Below are 16,951 nucleotides of genomic sequence, written 5' to 3'. Positions count from 1 at the left end.
GTTGTGCGTTTTATCAATAAAATGAAACACTAGTCTAATTTCATATACAAATATATATATTTCAATAATTCAAGCACTTTTTAAGTACCTTTTCATAAATATGGCTGTTTTTCAGGACTTCAAATACGTCAAATTCAAGTACTTCAAGCATTTCAAGCACCTTGTACAAACATGACAATTAGTCTAATTGTCAGCACAAAATGTATGATCGTGACAGGTCTACTTGGTAAATAGCATGTCAATGGACAATAAGTTTGAACAATGAAGAATTCCTGTTATGAACAAACCAGCACAAAGCATACGTAACTGCATTAGGAGAATTAGTTCGAAAGACTGATGTTCATAAATCCTGAACTCCCTTTCAAATTACATCCCATATAAGGCAAAACAACATCTCGTTTTTAAAAGATGACGTGCAATTTTTCTTACTAAAAGGTCATACGTCACGTGGACCAAGAATGCTGCTGTTCTACGTCCATTAATGATAATTAAAAACTCGTTGTACAACAATTCACTTAAACAAGCAGACTGTTAGGAATGAATCATGCTCTTAAAGCTGAAGGGCCGCTGAAACACACCGTGTATTGGTTGAGTTTAGAGTAAAATCTTGAACTTTTTCCTAAAGTTTAACTTAATTTAACTTTATCCTCCAGATTTTTATTTATTTAAAACCTTGTAAATCAGTATTATATAAATTGCACTATATGTCAAAGTGTGTTTTTCAATACATAAGAATGGAAAGTACCAAGTAGGGGTGGTAATCTTTTGGTACCTCACGATTCGAATTGATTCTTGAGGTCACGATTCAATTTAAACTCGTTTCTCGGTTTTGAATCAAATTTCAATTCGATATGTGCATAGTTTTGATTGTAGTTTACTGTTTTGAGTTACTTTTCTTATTTGACTGCGGTAGATAGTTTAAAAGCTCTAGAAGGAAAAACATCCTACTGAATTAAATGTGAACCTCAAAATTTATTTAGTTTTTCTTCCCATTTTAGTCAACCCAATATTATATAACTAATGCCCTTTAAGCTGACTGCAATCATAATGTACAATCAATACCAAAATAGGAACAAAGCAAATTACAAACAATAGGACAAATACAATATAAAATTAAGATTTTCAGGTACAGTAGAATAGGTTTATTGAATATGTGGTAAGAAATACTACCGAAACTGAATAATCAAATGTAAAATTAAACACTGTGTAGTCTTTACTGTATGAATTAAATATAAATTGATTCATATTGAAGAAAAAAGTGATTCAGTCAAAAGCAGTGTTTTTTTAAATAGCGTTAATGAAACGGAAGGCAACAGTTTATGAGGCTGCTGTCCCTTTAAAGCCCAATTTATACTTTAGGTCTGCGTCGGACCTACGCCGGAGCCTCTACGCTATACACTACGCGTTGGTTTTCATTTATACTTCTGCGTCGTTGTCCGCGTTGACGCGCAATTACACATGCAGAGGGAGCATTTGAAACCCGAGGGAGGGGTTCTAGCAGACCAATCATAGCGCTTGCGTTCGCGTAGCATTGACGCGTGGTTACATTTTTGGAGAGGTGCACGTCAGGGTACGCCGGAGGGTACGCGCGCTACACACAGCCTACGACGTAGCTATGGCGTAAGTTCAACGCAGAAGTATAAATTGGGCTTAAGAATGAATGCACTGATCTAATATACTGTTACACATGCGATTTTCTCCCATTTGTTTTTGTTCGCGTAGGACATGACAGACTCTGTTTACATTGAATACTCCACACAATGTACATTTAGACAACTGTGTGTAGCTGTGAAAGAGAACTGAATTTGCGATTGCATGCGAGAGGCTTCATCTGTGTGTCCGTCAACAAGAGCACTGCACTCAGTCCTTGTTCACGGCTTACTGAGATTAACCTCAATAACTTTAAAGGGGTGGTTGATTATGATTTCACTTTTCTAACTTTAGTTAGTGTGTAATGTTGCCGTTTGAGCATAAACAACATCTGCAGAGTTACGATACTCAAAGTTCAAAGCAAAGGGAGATATTTTATTTTACAGAAATCGGATTACAACAAACGGCTGGTAGGGACTACAAGACATTCCTCCCGGGTCACAACCCTAAAATTTACATAAACCCCGTCCCCGGGAACATGATTTATAGATCATGACAGATTATGCTAATCAATGATTAGAAGTTAACTAGACATCAGCTACATAAATTAATCAACAACCATTCAGAAACGTCCTGTTGCTCTACATGTCACTTCGAGTCTCTCCATCTTTGTCCAACTCCGGTTTAAACATAAAAGGATAAAAGTTTTGCAAGTTTTTAGGACACGAGCAGTTGAAGCTCCGCCCCCTGTGCCGGGAGCAGCAGCTCATTTGCATTTAAAGGGAATGGCACAAAAACGGTGCGTTTTTGCTCACCCTCAAAAAGTGACAATTTTAACATGTTATATAAAAATATCTGTTGGCTATTTTGAGCTAAATCTTCACATACACACTCTGGGGACATCACAGACTTATTTTACATCTTGTGTAAAAGGCATTATACCACCCCTTTAAGAAACTAAGTACTACTGCGAAGTAGTAATGTTTTTGGAAAATCGATTTTTTAAATTTGTGAATCGATGCAATATGTAGAAGATAGAATTGCGATTCATACTTGTATCAAATTTTTCCCCTCACCCCCACAAACACCCCTCTGACATCCACACCAAAACACACACAATTATAGCTGCATAATTTATCCATTGGCTCTATAATATGCAGAAGCAGAAAACAGGAATAAAAAGAGTTTTTGCTTTATAGGCCAAACCTGGGAAAATGGCACCATCTGGTTAAAAAAAAAGAAAAGAAAATTCAATTAAAGTTGTGCCGCCTTGCCAACAGAATGCATATTAACAAAGATTGCATCCTTTTATAGTTAAACAGCCCTGGGATTAAAAATTGCAGTTTTAATGGGTTACTAATAGGGACATTGTTCTCCAAAAGGTCCTAAAAGGATCTATTTTGTGTTACTAGTGAAAAATAGCTTTATTAAAGGAAATGGGGGTGAAATAGTAAAAATTCCAATAAAAATACACACCTGTGTCAAAATGTATGCAACTGACATTAACACAGGCAAAATTATAAATAAATAAATGAAACTGGAAAAGACTACACGTCCATAATGTCGCACACGGGTTAAAAGTGTGCACAGTTGAAGAGGAACAGAATGCGTTCTGAACTCATTTAAACCGTGCGGACAGGCGTGAGCGGTGCTGATCGGTGCTCTGGCCGTCTGATGTCACACCCCCCCTCCCCTCCACCCCACCTGCAGTTTCTGAACCTGTAAAACTGGTCTCAGCTACAGTCGCTTCTGAGACGACCTCGCTGGGCGGCACACCCACGGATCGTCCTTTTGAACATGCGAAAACTCTTCCCAAAGCAATTTTCTGCCGACATGCGTTTCTTAATCTCTTGTGCGCTTACTTTCCCTCAGTCTTCAAGCCTCCCCCGCAAGCTTGAGTCTAATTACCTTGTGTATGAGTGCGGATCCCACAACAAAAGAGCCAGCGCTCTGGTGCGGGAGTGTGCCGAATTCCTGCCCATGCACGGCTCAGACGCGGCTGGCCTTTGATGCTCTGCCTCGTACAATGAGCAACCCCCCGAGCGCTCGGTTCTGGCCCGAGGGAGTTTGAGCACTGAGATCAATATTACAGCACTGACTCGGGTCACTGCACTCTTTGCTTCGCGGTTACAGCTACTTCACAAACAAGGGGCAAAGTCCAACAAGAGTTTAACATCCTTTCCAAAAGGTAGTAATTAGTCCTTTAATGGTTTGAGAGCAGCCAAAAATCTGCAAGTGTAATTCAAACCAGCTGTTCATTTATTAGTGCACTTTGCCAAGACAAAGCAGCACTAACTTTTTAAGTAAGTTTTCTTAGCGTTATACCCGTTTAATGACAGAAATCTGACAGCAAGAGGTCATCGAATTTTCTAAACTATGTAGAAAATTATGAAATATCTGATAATATAAAAACAAAGAAAGAAGAAAACTTGAATTTTTATGCATTTTGATGCTTTCTGTGACATGAGACCTGGTTAAGCCTGGTCAGAGCTGTAAAGGCCAGTGTTGAACAGGGAAAAGTGAGTTATGTTGAGTTATACTGTGGGGAAGGGAAAGCATCTAGATGCACTACAGCTCGACTCAAAGCCTTATGATGGAGACTCACTTTATTAACACTTGCTTACTAAAAACAACAGCCCATCTGTGAGAAGCTACATCATCATCAACACATCTGCAGTTGGGGTAGTTGACCAAAAAAAGAAAAGAAAATGAATACACGGTCATTTGGTTGGGCGGTATTTCGGTAATATCGTATACCGCGGGGTCTTAAAATAGCAACGGTATCAGTTTCAATACCGTCATTACCGGCACTTATATATAATATATAAATATCATTTATTCAATGCCTAAAAACGCTTATGTAGTTGTCATCAAGTGACAGTGTGGAGGAGAGAGAGAGAGAGAGAGAGAGAGAGAGAGAGAGAGAGAGAGAGAGAGAGAGAGAGAGAGAGAGAGAGAGAGAGAGAGAGAGAGAGAGAGAGAGAGAGAGAGAGGCGGTAAATACCGACGAGGCAATTTGTAAATGTTGCAATAAAAAAGGTGACCGCGAGAGATGGAAACACCTCTAACCTAATGTCGCATCTCCGAAACAACCACCCACTCACTGCTGCGAGGATGCATTTTGCCCCGAGTTCATTAAATAAGCGCATTAGTTTATATTTGTTAAAATATTATAATGTTTTTTTTTTTCACGTTGATAATGAAAACTGAACAGCACGAGTAAGATGGGATGCATCGGGAGTCAGTCATTGACCACTTAATTAAGTTTCATTCTGTAAATGGCCTTTCTTTAAAGTGAATTTCGTTTTGTATAAAATCTATCTTAATTTTAATAATTTTATCAACCAATAATAAATAAGAATCAAATATAGCGGACAACATAATCATGACATGATCGTGCGCTAACGCGCCGCGGTCACTTGCATTGAAATCTCATCATAAATTAACCGAAACTCAGTGTATGTCTCACAGACATGACAGATATCTAAATAAAGCTTGAAATTTCATTAAACGAAACAATTCAAAAGGAAAAGAAATATAGGCAGCATACTCTCTGATTAATCCATGATGTGCATTTCTCTCTATAGGCGCGTTCACTACAGAGATATCAATCGTCAATTTCTTTAAACGAAACAATTCAAAACGAAAAGAAAAAGGCTAGCCTATACCTTCTGATTATGTAATCCATGATTTGCATTTCTCTCTATATATGCGCGTTCACTAGGAGATGGCGATCGTCAACTTAATCTTTGCAGCACTGACAGAAAAGTTGTATTAATAAAAATCAATGGACGCGTGTCACCGGATTTACAAATGCACTTCTTGCTTGTTAATTTAATTTAAATTAATTAATAAAATGAATACAATTGTCATAATTAAAATAATTTAATATTAATTGTCCCATTTTTGCTCATTTACACATAGTATTTATATCTACCACCCCCTCAGCACCTGGGTTAAACAATTATTTGGCGCCACCATATTATAACGGCCCACGTATTAAAAATAGTCAAGTCTAAATAGGGCTCCGGCTCATATTACATTTAATGCCGTCAGCCGGGATCAGACACAACGTGCACGGGTTGGCCTTGATTTTTATTTATTTTTTATTTTTTGCCCGATCTGGTATTCAGTTTCTGAACGGTGTAGGCACAAGCCAACAGTTTGGTGACGCTGTCTGAGCCTTATGTCATAATTTTTAATTAGTCACGGTAATACCATATACCCCGGTAAAATAGGGAGGAGGTTTGACGGTATCAAAATTTGGATACCGCTCAAGCCTACACGGTCAACACTTTAGCTCACACACGGTTACAAATTAATTATGCGATTTTCTTTCTTCCATGGTAATTCGTGCAATTTACATTTTACCCGTTGTATGGAAAGTGCGTCTTGTGTTCAACTGAAGGAAAAAGTCTAGGTATGAACGATATAGTCGCCCACCATATCGGTATCGGCCGATATATGTTCATTTTTAATGTTTGTCCGATATATTAAAGCCGATATATAATGTATTATAGCCTATTCTTCAGATGCGCACTGATCAACAAGATGGTTCTGAATTCTGAGCCTGTTGTTTTTGTAATCAGGCTCTCAAAAATTAATTATATAAAAATTTGTAATCAGATTTATCGGCCAATATATCGGTTATCGGCTTTCATATATAAAGAATTATTGGTTATCGGCCAAAATTTTCACATCGGTGCATCTTAAAAAAAGAAAAGAAAACAAGTCAGTCAAATGTTTCTAACAACATGAGGTTGAGTAAGTTATAGGAATATTTCACTCAAAAAAAGTGAAAACTCTACGACTTAAGTGGCCCGAATAAATGTCACATGACCTCCAGGCTGTACGAGCACGAAGCGTTGGTGTTTGAGGGCGAGGGTCCGGTGTGCTGTAGAGGCAGAAACAGTGAAAGCACACACACACACACACACACAGCTGTCCAGAGGCCTTGGGGAACAATAGTGAGTCAGTGGTGTGTGTGTGAGCAGGGGGAAGGGTGTGTGTGAGCAGACCTGAGTCATCCTAAACACCGATCACATCACCACGGCCATCCCAAAACTAACTTTCACAGCCTTCATTCCGAACAAGCTCGACACACAGCCTAACCTGGCTGGCCAGAGAATAAATCACTTCTGCTACACCTGACCTCAGCATACAACATATCGTACAGTCAAACACTGCGCAATTTATAGCTGGATCTTGATCTATAGATCTTGTGAAGAGAATACGAGTGTTCTGGGTAGGGTAAAAAAAGAGCCCACTCTCGAGTCACTATATGACTTTGGCTAGGGATGTGAATAATTAAATCAAGGTCCCATTAATCAGATTTAATAATTTAGTAGGGATGCACGATATATCGGCCACCATATCGGTTATCAGAAAATTTGGCTGATATATTAAAGCTGATAAATAATGTTTTGTTTCCTTCAGCTGAGACACTTCAGATGCGCACTGTTCAACATGATGGCTTTGAGTTGCTTGAAATAGGATTGGAATCACTTCAAAAAAGGAAAATACGGTTCAGTACAACATGAGCAACAAGTCTGTTATTTAGGCTACATACAATTATAATGAGAACATATACATATATATATATATATATATATATAATTGTGTGCTTGGGACATGGATTTTAATGATGAGACTTGTTTTTGTAATAAAAAAAAATGGATTAAGATTTATCGGTCAATATATCGGTTATCGGCTTTCAAATTTAAAGAATTATTAGGAGTGTAAATATTAATCGATTCGTATCGATGCATCGATTATACAGCCGACGATTCGATGCGTCCGCAAGAGTATCGATTAATGTGTTTGTTTTGCCGCCTGTCTATTTTCACCATCCGCTCATATGCGTACAAACGATTGTTGTTATGCACTGGGCTAACGTTAGTTAGTCACCGAACTAAACTGCCAGTGTGAATGCACCCTCAGTCACATCGGCGAATTCCAAGCTAGCAGTTACTAACGTAAAACAAACAGGCACTAACGTGTACAAAAGGCTACTTCAACAGCTTACTTGAAAAGTCTAGGGTGCTTTCACACCAACTCAGAACGGAACGGGCACGGTTCGCATGAAAAATCGCTAATTATGTAAACGCTGTCTGTCATGCGGAGCCGGGTGCGCACTGGGGTACCAAACCCGAGACTGCCTGGAGGAGGTGCGCTGAGTTCGGTTGCACTCGAACCGTGCCGCGGCTCGCGTGAATGTGAAAGCATCACGGACTCGGGTGCGCACTTCTTCAGGAATTAAGTGACCTGCGCATGCTTTTTAGCTGATTATGATGTATTTAGTTAAATAAAACACATGTAAGGGATGATAGTAATTTACCTTGGATAAGAGCGAGAGTGAGTCTGCAGTGTATTCACACACACATAGCGTGTGGACTCAGGGCAACAAATTCATGGAAATCCACTGTCTCCTGCGTTTGCAATCAGCAAAAAGCCAAATGCGACACACAGTAAACCGGTGTTGTTCACTCAGCTGTGCATAATAGCACCAAATAAAATAAGAAAACACAATATATTGACCCGCGTTCTGTTTTCGATCATGCGCCGTGCACGTTTGCGATGACGTAAGATGCACGGAAACACACCAGGATTCGATAGAATCAGGTTTTGAATTGTATGCAGTAACTGTTATATTTGCTGTTCTATTTGCAGTGCATTGAGCACAACATACACATTATGTGAATAGAATACTGTTCCTGTATTCTCAATAAAAGGCAAATTATAAACATTTTTGTTGATTTATTTGAAACTTAATAGATATCATGTAAAAATATCGATTATTGAATCGTATCGAATCGTATCGCGGGGAATTCTGAAGTATCGCAAATAATCGAATCGTTGGCTTAAGAAATCGGTATCGTATCGAATCGTCATGTAGGCTCCGATTTACACCCCTATTATTTGGTTATCGGTATCAACTACGCGAACATGACAGAGTACACTCAGTACAGATTACAATAACGTTAGTCTCAGTTAACAGTAGCTGCGTTTCTATTACAGATTTTGCGCAAATCTTTTGCGATATTTTCTAAATGTCGATAAAAAAATGATTGCGAAATGGGGTTTCCATTAACTGATGTTATGCAACAAAAACATTTTTTTCCTCTTGCGATAAGCCATTGCAACAATTATGGCGACGCATGCAAGTAGGTTTCGCAGGTCACGATAAAAGCCTTAATTATAGTTTCACCCAAAAATGAAAATACTGCCATCCCTTAATTCACCCTGTGTCATTCCAAACCCATAAGACTTTAATTCATCTTTAAAACACAAATACATTTTTTCTTAAGATAAACGATCGCTTTATATGATGAACAGACCTAATTTAGACTTTTTTTATTTAATATAAATATTGATAAACGCACATACATAGAGCACATAAAATATGGTCAACGGCATCTCAATCGTACTTGCGTAAGCTCAAATGTGCTTGAAGAACAAACAGCATTGGCTCCTCACTAGAGGCTGACATTTTTTCGGGAATCCCACGGGTCACGGGATTCCCGTGGGATTCCTGCAGGATGGGAGTCATCTTTGCTATCAATCACGGGATTTGGACGGTACAGGATAAATGGTTAACGGGAGCAGACGGGAGCGGGAATCAACCAATAGCAAAGACGACAAAAAAAGAAAAAAGTAAATGCATCATTTTGTAGTTTCCTTTTAATACGCCTACAATGTAACGCAATTAAAAAATAACTACACGACCCAGCCGTCCCAGAAGCCATCAGTGCTTTTTGTCACGGCTTACCGCCGAAATTCAAAGAGCAGTGATGGAGGGAGCTAACAGCCGCGGAGAAGTCGATGTGGCAAAAAAATGATTTACAGCGCAAAGTCAGAAGTAATGACATGTCTATTAAGTTCACAGAACTGGTCGGAAAATCTGAAATATTAATTAAGTTTATGAGAGTAGAATGTGACGGTGATAGCACAATGTACGCTGCTTGTAAGACATGCTTAGTCTTAGTCAAGTACGCAAGTGATTCAGGGACGAGCGGTCTGAAGCACACTTGCAAGGCAAATTCGGGAAAGAATCAGGCAAGCATCGCTTCGTTCATCAAGCGAAAATTGCCGTATATGGGAGCGGTACAGGAGCGGGAGTCAGTTTAAACAGGAGCGGGATGGGATTGGGAGTCAATTTACCAGGAGCGGGATGGGATGGGATTATTTGTTAAACTTTGGTCTGGGAGTGGGACGGGACAAGATTTCTTTCTATGGGAGTGGGACGGGACAGGAGTGAAAATCCACTCCCGTGTCATCCTCTACTCCTCACATCAAACACACACATCTGTGCTTCGGTTGACCATATTCAAAGAGATCCATGTATAAGTAAATGTACATTTTCATTTGTGGATAAACCACTTTTACTGTCCTATATGACAAAAAAAAAAGATCTAGAGTTAAAAGGCTGATCTATAAGAATCAAGATTTCCATTTCCATATTTATTTCTCTAGTCTAGAAAATATAGTTAAAAGAAAAACAAGCAAGTTCCACTCTTGAGATTCACAATCACAGAATGGTTCCTGTAACCTACATTGTGCTCATATGAGCAAGAAACACACAAATGAGGTTTGGCAAGATAGCCACAGCCTCAACATGACTAAATCTGAGCACGTAGAAACATTCCCCCAATGAAAACTACAAAGAGTGAGCGAAGTATTGCTGGACAGATCAAATCTAGACAGAGTGTTGACGTGCGGTAGAACTACTCCGTCACTAAACCACCCCCGCTTGATATTAAATGAGGTCAGATGTTTATGTCATGTATAACAAACTACTATTAAGAAGTGTTAGTTTTATGGGTTCAGTTTTAGTTTATTACTGACCCGAATCAAAAGAACGGTTAATAAAATGAATCCTCGTGGCTCAATCAGTTTATTTCCGCCACCAGTCTGTAAACTTCACCAGAACACGAACCCTTCTACTTCTAGCCATGTAAACTATTTAACATGTTTTTGTGTTAAAAAATGTGCGCACACATTGTCTGCAGTCTCAACACAATGGGTGCTATAAAGTCAGCATGAAGTGGAAATGCCAGTAGCCTTTTCTTTCCTACTGTTATGTTTATCTGTGAAGAGGGGAAAAAGAGAGGCTTAGATTTCGTCTATCGAGAATTTATTGGATTGTAGAGTGTGTTGTATGCTAATTGCTGGTCTGAAACTCGTCTGGCCATTTTGCAACTGTATTGTCCATCAGAGATTAAATATAGCGAGTGGAAGGGACACGTTAATGCTTTATAGGTTATGAGGTAGAACGAAGGGCTGTGGCGGTGAAGGAATTTCCCTTGCGGTAATTTTGAGTGGCTCAATAGCGCGATATTCGGATTTATCACCATTTATTTATTTTGATTTATTTGTTGCTATATATAGAAGTGTTACAACGTGGTCAGCATGCACAAAAAACGAGGACATTTTCAGTAACCACTGTAACCGAAACTAAACAGCGTCTCTGCGCTGAGAAAGGCTGTCACTCAGTGTGCATTTACATTGTTACAGCAACAGACTGTCTTTGAGCGAGTCATTAAACTGTTCATTCAACGAACACGTTAAAAAATGTGGATTCATTAAAAGATAGATGTAATGAAACAAGGTGTTAATTATTTTTTAACTTTGAGCTCCACTTTTCAAGGCTCAGCTGACCAGCAATGCGTCGCATGGGTAACGCTGAAAGCCGATGCTTCACTTAATAGAGACCAATGGTATTGATTCAATGCGTGACTCGCTGATTTTTCCCCCGCGGCGACCTCGCGCTGTGGAATGCTGACCAATTCTGGCTTTTTAACACGCAATTGCGAGTTTATTTCTCACAATTTTGACTTTATAACCCAAAATTCTGAGAAATAAAGTAGGGATGCACCGATATGAACATTTTGGCCGATACCGATAACCGATAATTCTTTACATTTGAAAGCCGATAACCGATATATTGGCCGATAAATCTAAATTAAAAAAAAATGTATATACTTTGATAGCCTGTATACATAAACAAAAGGCTCACCATTAAAAGCCTTGTCTCAAACACTTTTAACATAAATCAAACATATACAATACAGTACAGCCTAGTTTGAACCAGTGTAAGATTCCTTAACTTTTAAAATAAATTTTACACTCCTATGGGCAACTTTCTTTATTAAAAAAATGGTAACACTTTATAATACGGTTTAATTTTGTTAGCATTAGTTAGCATGAACCAACAATTTTATAAGACATTTTTAAGAAAGTTGTTCCTGTTAACATTAGTCAATGCACTGTGAACTAACATGAACACACATATTTTATTAACTACTATAACAAAGGCTATTGCTCTCTGTTAGTTAATGCATTAACAAATGAGACCTTATTGTAAAGTGTTATCAAAAAATCTATTGCCTAACAAAAAATAAAATACCTAAATAATGCAAACAAGTCATTGGATAACATTGGGCTGCATATAAAGAAACAAAATGGATCAATAAAATGGAATTGCCTCTGCACGGACAATAAGGAAATTATTTTTATCAAACCATATCGTTGATGAAAATAATACGAGAACAAAATAATGGTAGTTATTAATTATAACACAATATTTTTGAAAAAAAGTAAACATTTTTAATATTACAGTGATAGTAAACATCTTTAATAGTTTAGTTACTGTTTCAAATGACATTGCTGTGTGAGCTGCGCGCGCTGAAGCTGAAGAGAACGAACGTTAAACCGAATCGCTTTGCTAGAAGGTTAATCAACTCAACGGTTGCTGAAGAATGCAAACCCAAAGAATTTACAAATTTATTACAATATGAATACAATTATAATTATATGACAGTCCCAATCATAGCTTTTAATGTTTTGCATTGTTGTTCAATCTGCGCGTGCTTAAGCTGAAGAGAACGAGCACCGGGAAACTGAAGAACTTTTCTAGCAGGTTGTTTAAATCAACGAAACGCATCATATGTGAGATTAATCAGATATTTATTTTACATCAACTTTATATTACGACTTATCTGCACAAAATGACGTGAATGCCTAATCGAACTTGTGCTGGTCATAATGTTGTAGTAGGCTAATCCCTGTTCTGGACGCGCTATTCCCACAACAACGCGCTGAAACGGCAACTAAACCCAGAGAATTCACAACGTTTTATTACAATAGTGTTCTCATTATAATGGCATGTCCCAATTATAGTTATAAATGTGCATTGCTGTTTGAGCTGCGCGCACGCTAAATTGGCTATAAAGATGATCACCGGTAGCCTACAATGAAGCGCTACTGCATCGTTCATTAACTCAACCAAACGCATCCTATATTAGATTGATAATATAGGATAATATATATAATATATATAATAATACAGATATATATACACAAAATAAACATATTACAACTTACAATGGCACAGAATGCTGCGAATGCTCAAGAGAACTCGACTGTGCTTGTCATGAAGGCTTAACTCCATAGATGCGCTCTTTCCACCACAGCGCGCTCGTCGCGCTGAAACACTGGCGAACAAGAATTCACAACATTCTTTTACAGGCGTTTTTATTATAATGTTATGAAGCCTATGTGACAGATTTGTGCTGCACATGTTGCACTGAACTGTATTCTTCCTTTTCGAAGTGAATCCAATCATTCAGAACCATCATGGCGAACAGCGCGCATCTCTCAACTGAAGTAAATAATCTATTATCTATCGGCTTTGATATATCGGCCAAATTTTCTTATCTGATCGATAACATCAAAAAAGACCATTTATCGGCCGATATCGATATATGGTCGATATATCGTGCATCCCTAAAATAAAGTCAAAATTGTGAGCGAGAAAACAAAAAAAAGTGTTATTCTGTGGCGGAAACAAGCTTCCATAGAAACAAGCTTCCATAGCTAGCTAAAGATCTGACTAAAACTTATAAAAAAGAAAAAAGAAAAGAGATTGGGCTGTAATATAACCCTCGAAACTGAACTCCGCTGACGTTAGAAATGCACCAATATGCAACACCACCGTGAGCCGGACGTCCTCATACATGGCAGCTCCTGGTGTGTTTCTGGAGAAGATGCTGGTTTCAACGGATGCTCAAGAGGGAATTAGCCTGCTATCAGATGTTATACATCTTATATATGGATTCATTCATAAACAACATGCTCTTATTGCATGTTCTGTTTACTGGTTTCCGGCTGCAGTCTACGTTTAATGTTACAAATCTCCACTCATGACTTCTCTTTGCAGTGTTTTGCATGACCTACGGTCCACAGTGTGTTAGTACTGCTAAACTACAAATATTACATGTCATCAGTTTCAGAAGTTGCCGTAAATCAATCAATGGAACTGTCGCAATAACTTTACAGAGAACAACGTGGAAAGGAAGTCTTAGGTGCCCTGTTTTTAAAGTCACCAAAAAAAATGTTTTATGGAATATATTGCAGTGTTAAGCCTATTCTAAATGATTTACCCGTGCACATCATTATTGTTTTAATAATCTTGAATCAGAACATCTTCCTCTTGCAGCATCTCTTCTCTTCTCTTATGGCGAGGGCGGGGCTATAACCTGTCACTCACATGAGATCAGCCAATAGCAAACCACAACCATCCAATCAATTGCCCACAGACACAATCAAGCCCCGCCCACATTTGTTCTTGTTCCAAAAGGGTTTCACTCGGGATATACGACACAGAGGAGAAAAGACCAGCGCAACTTCTGTTTCATGCCGACTCTAATTTCAGAACTGCATTAGATATTTTATTATTTTTTGCAAAAACTGCTAAATAACTTGAATCAAACTCATTTGACAAGTATAAGAAATAAACAAGTTGAGCATTTTTTCCTTTCAACTATTTTTTATTAGGCTAGTTGTTTAATTGTAACAATTAAAAAAAAATGAAAAATATTGCTTGGTTATATCATTTATCCAACGCACTTGACTATTTCTGGACCAAAAGTGAATCTGCACAAAAGATGAATACTAGAAACAGGGATGACTTGAAAGAGTTAGAAAGGTGAAAAAACAAAAACACAGCCATGAGGTGATCATTCACTGATCTCTCAAAACATCTGTGTCACACACACACACACACACACACACACACTCATCATGTGACATGTGCAGGGCGCGTGGTCGTGTCACGGTCACATGACCTCAGCGCCCTGTTGCTGCCAGTGCCAACACACACACACACACACACCTGCAGATGCTCCGAGACCAGCACTGCTCACTGAAGCACCTGATGCATAAACTGCTAAGACTAGTCTTACGAGTTAGTCATCACATTTTTTAGTTAGATCACAACTGTTTTACGTCAGTTACATAGAAACGGAAATTGGTCTAATTTAATTGGTCTTACTTAAAAAGTAAGAACGAGTGCCACTTGACCGACAGCTAGTTGGTCATACTGGCACTTAAGTCACAGTCTTAACATAATGGCTATGTTTATGCAACTGAACACGCTTTCGTGTTTCCACAGCAAAAGTCTGAGCAACACTTCACATGTCCTCCTAGATGTAGTAAAGCTCAAGAAGTTCGTGTCTAAATCAAGCAATATGAGATTTGAACCTGGTCATGTGACCCACAGGAACATCACTCACACACTCACCGCGATCAGCGTGTTGTTCCTGCTCTGCTCCCCGGGCTCCTCCGCGCCTCCCCCGGCGCTGGTGCCTCTGTGTCCCGCGGGCTCCGCGCTCGCTGCCGCGGGCTGCCGGTGCTTGCTCGACCGCTTGGCCTTGGTCTGCAGACACCGCTGGTGCAACGCGAAGGTCTGCTGTCGGTCCATCTCCTGCCGCTCCACCTCGTGGCTCTGGTAGCGGCTCTCGCAGCCCGTGTGATGCCGGCGGAAGAGCTCGATGCGCCGCCGCAGCCGCTCCATCACCGCGTTGTGCCGCGGCATCTCATAATCCGCCATCATCCGCGTCTGGATACTGGCAGCAACTCTCACACTGATCGTGCCGTTCGTGTTCGCGAGCGTCTCTTTACAAAACACACTCCACTGACTCCATTATCTTCACTAACGTTATCTGTCTCCTTACACAACAAAAGACTCGGCGCATAGTTTAGACGAGAGCGCTTATGTTCAGAAATAACGCGTGTAAAGTTGGCTTTTAACTTCACGATTACTGAAGTATATTCAAGTCTAGAGTCCTGACACAAGACAGAATGAAGTTAAAACCGCGGTTTTATGAACGAAAGAGTTCACAAACACTAATAAATTATTCATTTTAGAAGTTGCATTTGTTTAGACATGAATGTAATTTAGAGGAAAGTTTGAAAGGACTCATAAGTTTTAGTTTGAGGAGTTTCCATTTAAACCCTTTACAATAACATTTACCTCGCGTTTAGGCTTATTTGTTCACAACACGTCGTTAAATCGCGCAACAACAAAAACAAAAAAACAACAACATAAAAATAAACGGGTTTTTTCGCCTCACAATTTAAGTTTGACAAAAGACGCACTTGAGATAAAACCCCATCGACGAAAGGTTAGAAAGTGATGTTTTAAACCGTGTACATTACACCAATTCAGCCCTAAAACACCGACATAGAGAGTTACAAGTGAGTTTTAGTAGTAAAAGTAACTTTTAAAGTAGCAGCGCGGCTAACAGCTGATCCTCACAGTTACATTACAGCTACGGATGTAGCTTAGCCTGAATGCTAACTAGCCCTCGAACAAAGCATTATAAACTCACTTTCTTTCAAAAGCGCGTTAAAAGTCTTGAAGTACACACAGTCGACTCCAGTGGTCCGGTTGAGCTCGACACGAACACGAGAAAGCGAACGGTGAAGGAATAAACTCTGCCCTGCTGCGCTGTCTCTATTGTTTTCCAGTCTTCAGGCAGTTGCTGGTCGCCATCTTGTAACTATGTTTTTTCTTTTTTCCTCAGTTTTTTTATGCGCGCGCTGTGAGTGACAGGTCACCCGAGCAATCACTGGACACTCACACTAACACTCAAACATTCCTCAGCACATGCGATATGCCTTATTGTTCTCACACCTTACTACAACACTTTGCTTTCTGTGGGAAATAATGCAGCCTAGATTTTTTGTTTAAAAATCGAAAACATGAATTTGGTTTTTTTTTAGCCACCATTACGATTTTACAGTAGCAAAAACTATTAACTTATGCATTTTGGCAGAAAATAAGGTTATTTAAACAAATATCTCCTTATTTATAAATTCGTAGGATATTGATATTCCAGTATAGGCTCCTCTCTGTCCACTATAGTTTGCGAAGGGTTTATTATTCGATTAAAGTTCACAGAGCTCTATATTTCCTTCCCAGTGTAGGTCCATGCAATACACTGTAAAAAAAAAAAAATATATATATATTTATCACATTTTTTTTTATCTTTTGTCACATCAACTTCAGATAACACAATAT

General features: G+C 38.9%; 1 protein-coding gene across 1 annotated transcript in view; it reads right to left on the bottom strand.

Annotated features, from left to right (window-relative positions):
• maml1 (mastermind-like transcriptional coactivator 1) overlaps positions 1–16,498 on the bottom strand; it is a 39,538-nt gene extending 23,040 nt beyond the window's left edge. Inside the window, exon 1 of the mRNA XM_077217244.1 lies at positions 15,170–16,498. Within this exon, the coding sequence (XP_077073359.1) occupies positions 15,170–15,481 (312 nt within the window). The 5' untranslated portion in view covers positions 15,482–16,498. The remainder of the gene's footprint in view (positions 1–15,169) is intronic.
• Between the last annotated feature and the right edge of the window lie 453 nt (positions 16,499–16,951).

The sequence above is a fragment of the Siphateles boraxobius genome, unplaced genomic scaffold (genome assembly GCF_051911475.1).
Source record: "Siphateles boraxobius isolate OS27281-9 unplaced genomic scaffold, OSU_SipBor_1 70, whole genome shotgun sequence".
Classification (NCBI taxonomy): domain Eukaryota; kingdom Metazoa; phylum Chordata; class Actinopteri; order Cypriniformes; family Leuciscidae; genus Siphateles; species Siphateles boraxobius.
Note: the sequence above shows the minus strand (reverse complement) of the source record. Positions and strands in the feature narration are given on the sequence as shown.